This window comes from Entelurus aequoreus, linkage group LG06, assembly GCF_033978785.1.
Source record: "Entelurus aequoreus isolate RoL-2023_Sb linkage group LG06, RoL_Eaeq_v1.1, whole genome shotgun sequence".
In the NCBI taxonomy this organism is placed as follows: domain Eukaryota; kingdom Metazoa; phylum Chordata; class Actinopteri; order Syngnathiformes; family Syngnathidae; genus Entelurus; species Entelurus aequoreus.
Genome location: NC_084736.1, coordinates 9,715,454 through 9,720,264, shown reverse-complemented (window position 1 = coordinate 9,720,264; position 4,811 = coordinate 9,715,454). Strand labels below are relative to the sequence as shown.

Here is a 4,811-nt window from a genome sequence, read left to right as displayed (position 1 = left end):
ACGGTTGAAATGCGTTCAAAAATATGGAAGGAGAAGTCGCCCGAAAAAAGAGTGGAAATAGGGCTTTAGAAAATTAGTAATTCTGGAAAATCCTGTAATTTTTTTTTTTCATTAGAAAAAGGGAAGTTTGAATTTCGAGAATGGTGGAATATATTGAAAGTGGAATGGTTTGAATAGGTTGAAAAATGGCCAATTCATTTGAATGGGAAAACTGTCCTGGAAAACCTAGGATTCTGGGTAATCTGGGAATTTGTCAAAGGAAAGCTCGCGATTCCCGAATAGGCTGAACAGTTTGAAGTGGGTTAAGGGTCTCTAAACACGAGTACATTTCATAAAAACACCAGAAGGAGATGCTGGATTTGATGCTAGTTGTTTATAGCGCCGTGATCACAAGATTGTGTATAATTTCAATAAGATCGCCTGGCGAGGAAGTTTATTGTATACCATAAATTATGCCTCTCACCTGGATAGAAGAAAGCTGAGGATGTATGCCAAAAAGTTGGTAGACTTTTGACAGCCAATATAGACTCGGAAATGGACACGAAAAGACACTTGGGTCCACCCCTTTTTTCTCTGTGAGGATTATGAGTCATTCTTCATCAAAACAGGACTATAAAAATAATTTATCAGTCAGCATTCCTAATGACAGCAGACGTTGTACAGTAAGTGATGTTTCATTATGTTTGCTGGCTCTCATAAAGTCTGCAGTGTGTAATAATCAGCGATGCAGTTAATAAAAGAGCAAACGTCGCGATGCGTGTATTAAATTAATGTGCCGCATATGTTTGAAAAGGTCAAAATACGTCAATTTTAAATGTTATTATACGAAACCCAAAACCAGTGAAGTTGTGACGTTTTGTAAATGGTAAATAAAAACAGAATACAATGATTTGCAAATCCTTTTCAACTCATATTCAATTGAATAAACTGCAAAGACAAGATACTTAACGTTTGAACTGGTTTTGGGTTTTGTAAATAGGACCCAGACACAAAACCGTGTATCCTGAAGCGGCTTGAAGATGATCTGTAAAACATCATCTATGCAACATTTTGACCAAAGAACCAGCATTACATGTTATGTAGACCACAAGGAAGTGTAAGAAAAATCACAAAATAGCCCTTTTAATGTGTTCTATAATCCGGCGCACCTTTTGTATGAAAATAGACCCGCTCATTAGCAGTGCGATTTATAACCCGGTGCGCCTTTTGGTCCGAAAAATTACGTAAACTTGAAAATGTTTGCTTTTTCTCATTACATTCCACTTTTTTGCCCATTTTTCTCACATTTTCAACGTTGAAAAAAGGAAGACACACACATGCTTTACTTTATGTGGGCTCTGTACCGAGGATGTCGTTGTGGCTTGTACAGCCCTTTGAGACATTTGTGATTTAGGGCTATATAAATAAACATTGATTGATTGATTGATTACTGAGAATCAGCCGACGCTCTTTATTACTGTAATTCAATGACTTGCACATTCTCTGATGTCGTCATGGAAAACACCGATCCTTTAAGAGGAATGTTTTGATAGTGGAACGGTTGAAATGCGTTGAAAAAGGTGGAAGGAGAAGTCGCCAGAAAAAAGGGTGGAAATAGTGCTTTAGAAAATTAGTAATTCTGGAAAATCCTGGAATTTTTTTTAACTTAGAAAAAGGGAAGTTTGAATTTCGAGAATGGTGGAATATATTGAAGGTGGAATGGTTTGAATAGATTGAAAAATGTGGAAATGGTGGAAGTTTGAAAAATGGCCAATTCATTTGAATGGGGAAAAATGGCCCGGAAAACCTAGGATTCTGGGTAATCTGGGAATTTTGGGAATTTGTCAAAGAAAAACTTGCGATTCCCGAAGGGTCTCTAAACACGAGTACATTTCATAAAAACACCAGAAGGAGATGCTGGATTTGATGCTAGTTGTTTATAGCGCCGTGATCACAAGATTGTGTATAATTTCGACATGATCGACTGGCGAGGAAGTTTATTGTATACCATAAATCATGCCTCTCACCTGGATAGAAGAAAGCTGAGGAATGACACAAAATCTCACATGTTTGTACTTTACTGACGCCAGCGCTCAACACCAACACGTGGAATTGCTTTTCAAAAAGTATCATGGAAAAAGAGTTGCTTGATTTATTGTTTTATGAAAATAAATATGAGAGGAATGTCTTACACAACAAGTTACAAAAGAAAATTATGAGATTAAGAAAAACGGTATGACAGTGCAAATCTTCTCGTACCAGTTTTACCTGTTGAATCTTTTTTTTTTAAATTTAAAAAACGCCCCAAAATGACTTGATTGGCCGAGCTGCTTATTGTTAAAAACACAAGCACACACACAATGTTTATGTGAGTGTTTGTGCTGCAGCTCAGAAGTCACCAGCCATGTCTGCCTTTTACCTCGCACTCTTGCTTTTAGCAGGTAAGTTCAATATTTTTATTATTATAACAAATGATTTGACTTTTTTAAAACATACAGAAACTTTTGTTCTAAGGAGATGATCAGCAATATTCCTTTGTTCGTCCACGTAGTAGATGTCAGACTGAGATGTTGTACTTTGCTGTACTTTACAGTGAACGTGGCCTCCTTGGCTGCATCCGGACCCCCTCAGGGTAAAAGGTCACTAAGGGACCTGCAAGGAATGATCAAATGTACCACAGGGAGAAACCTTATTGAATATAGTTCGTACGGCTGCTACTGTGGAGGCGTGGGGAAAGGCAAGCCTATAGACCAGACTGACTGGTAAGTGTACAAGCCTATAGACCAGACTGACTGGTAAGTGTACAAGCCTATAGACCAGACCGACCAGTAAGTGTACAAGCCTATAGACCAGACCGACCGGTAAGTTTACTAGCCTATAGACCAGACAGACCAGTAAGTGTACAAGCCTATAGACCAGACCGACCAGTAAGTGTACAAGCCTACATACCAGACTGACCAGTAAGTGTACAAGCCTATAGACCAGACTGACCAGTAAGTGTACAAGCCTATAGACCAGACTGACCAGTAAGTGTACAAGCCTATAGACCAGACCGACCAGTAAGTGTACAAGCCTACAGATCAGACTGACCAGTAAGTGTACAAGCCTAGATACCAGACTGACCAGTAAGTGTACAAGCCTATAGACCAGACAGACCAGTAAGTGTACAAGCTTAGAGACCAGACTGACCAGTAAGTGTACAAGCCTATAGACCAGACAGACCAGTAAGTGTACAAGCTTAGAGACCAGACTGACCAGTAAGTGTACAAGCCTAGATACCAGACTGACCAGTAAGTGTACAAGCCTAGATACCAGACTGACCAGTAAGTGTACAAGCCTACAGATCAGACTGAGCAGTAAGTGTAAAAGCCTAGATACCAGACTGACCAGTAAGTGTACAAGCCTAGATACCAGACTGACCAGTAAGTGTACAAGCCTAGATACCAGATTGACCAGTAAGTGTACAAGCCTATAGACCAGACAGACCAGTAAGTGTACAAGCTTAGAGACCAGACAGACCAGTAAGTGTACAAGCTTAGAGACCAGACTGACCAGTAAGTGTACAAGCCTACAGACCAGACTGACCAGTAAGTGTACAAGCCTAGATACCAGACTGACCAGTAAGTGTACAAGCCTATAGACCAGACAGACCAGTAAGTGTACAAGCTTAGAGACCAGACTGACCAGTAAGTGTACAAGCCTACAGACCAGACTGACCAGTAAGTGTACAAGCCTATAGACCAGACTGACCGGTAAGTGTACAAGTCTATAGACCGGACTGACCAGTAAGTGTACAAGCCTATAGACCAGACCGACCAGTGAGTGCACAAGCCTATAGACCAGACCGACCGGTAAGTGTACAAGCCTATAGACCAGACTGACCAGTAAGTGTACAAGCCTACAGATCGTGGTTGTGCCCCACTTTTAAAATATCGTGCAATTCCTAAACTTACAATCTAAACTTATTTGAACCCTCACACAACTTGCATTCTTCTTCATTGTTTGTGGACTGCAGGTGCTGCTTCCAACATGGCTGCTGCTACGCTCGGGCCGAAAAACATGGCTGCAAGTCCGACACGGACTACGACTGGACATGTAACAGAGACGGGACGGCTCGTTGTGGTATTTTCTTCATCTCCTTTATCAGGATAATACAGTGGAGTCTCTAACATTGAACACCTCTGAGGATGCAATATTCACAATGTAAACCAAACCCATATTTCAAGGGGTAAAAAAAACCTTCAAAGTCGCACAAATACTTTGTGTTTTTAGGTTATTTTTGCACTCCTTGACAGTTTGACGCTGGAACAGATGATTTCTATTTCCATTATTCGTCCCAAATGAGTTAGGACCCTACACATGCTGTACCTGCACTACAGTCCAAGAACAATGTGTGCTTTAAACATCAAAAGTGTAGCAAAGAAGGATTTTCAACCAACTTTCATTAGTTTTATGAAGACACGAATCAATGCTAGCCTCTACTCAGCTAACAGATGTGTGTATTTCCTTGCAGGAATCACTGATGACAAGTGTAAGAGGTTGATCTGCAACTGTGACCGAGAACTCGCCAACTGCCTGAAAAATGCACCCTACAATTGGACCAAACCCTGGCCGATCTCCCAGTGCTCTGGAAGCAAACCATTTTGTGCCTATAAAGGAAAATGATCTTGGTAGTCAATGAAGACCAATAGTAGCCACATCCTTACAGCAATAGTTTATTCCTTTAATCAATGTGTGGGACACTGCGTGTCTTGTCCTTTTAAAATCACCATCATTTATTTTGGTTTGTGTGGGAATATAACAAGCTTTGGGGCAAACGGGAAAGTACTGTA

The 4,811-nt window shown here is 40.4% G+C and overlaps 1 protein-coding gene across 1 annotated transcript; it reads left to right on the top strand.

The window, feature by feature from the left end:
* The first annotated feature begins 2,326 nt into the window (after positions 1–2,326).
* On the top strand, positions 2,327–4,811 carry LOC133651435 (phospholipase A2-like). Its single transcript, XM_062049386.1, has 4 exons — positions 2,327–2,420; positions 2,573–2,741; positions 3,995–4,101; positions 4,493–4,811. The coding sequence occupies exons 1-4, from the start codon at positions 2,384–2,386 to the stop codon at positions 4,642–4,644; spliced, it is 465 nt and encodes a 154-aa protein (XP_061905370.1). The 5' UTR covers positions 2,327–2,383; the 3' UTR covers positions 4,645–4,811.

Coding starts and splice junctions, on each gene's coding strand:
- LOC133651435 (XM_062049386.1), top strand. CDS start 2,384: ATGTCTGCCTTTTACCTCGCACTCTTGCTTTTAGCAG. Junction 2,421..2,572: donor CGCACTCTTGCTTTTAGCAG/GTAAGTTCAATA, acceptor TGTACTTTACAG/TGAACGTGGCCTCCTTGGCT. Junction 4,102..4,492: donor AGACGGGACGGCTCGTTGTG/GTATTTTCTTCA, acceptor ATTTCCTTGCAG/GAATCACTGATGACAAGTGT.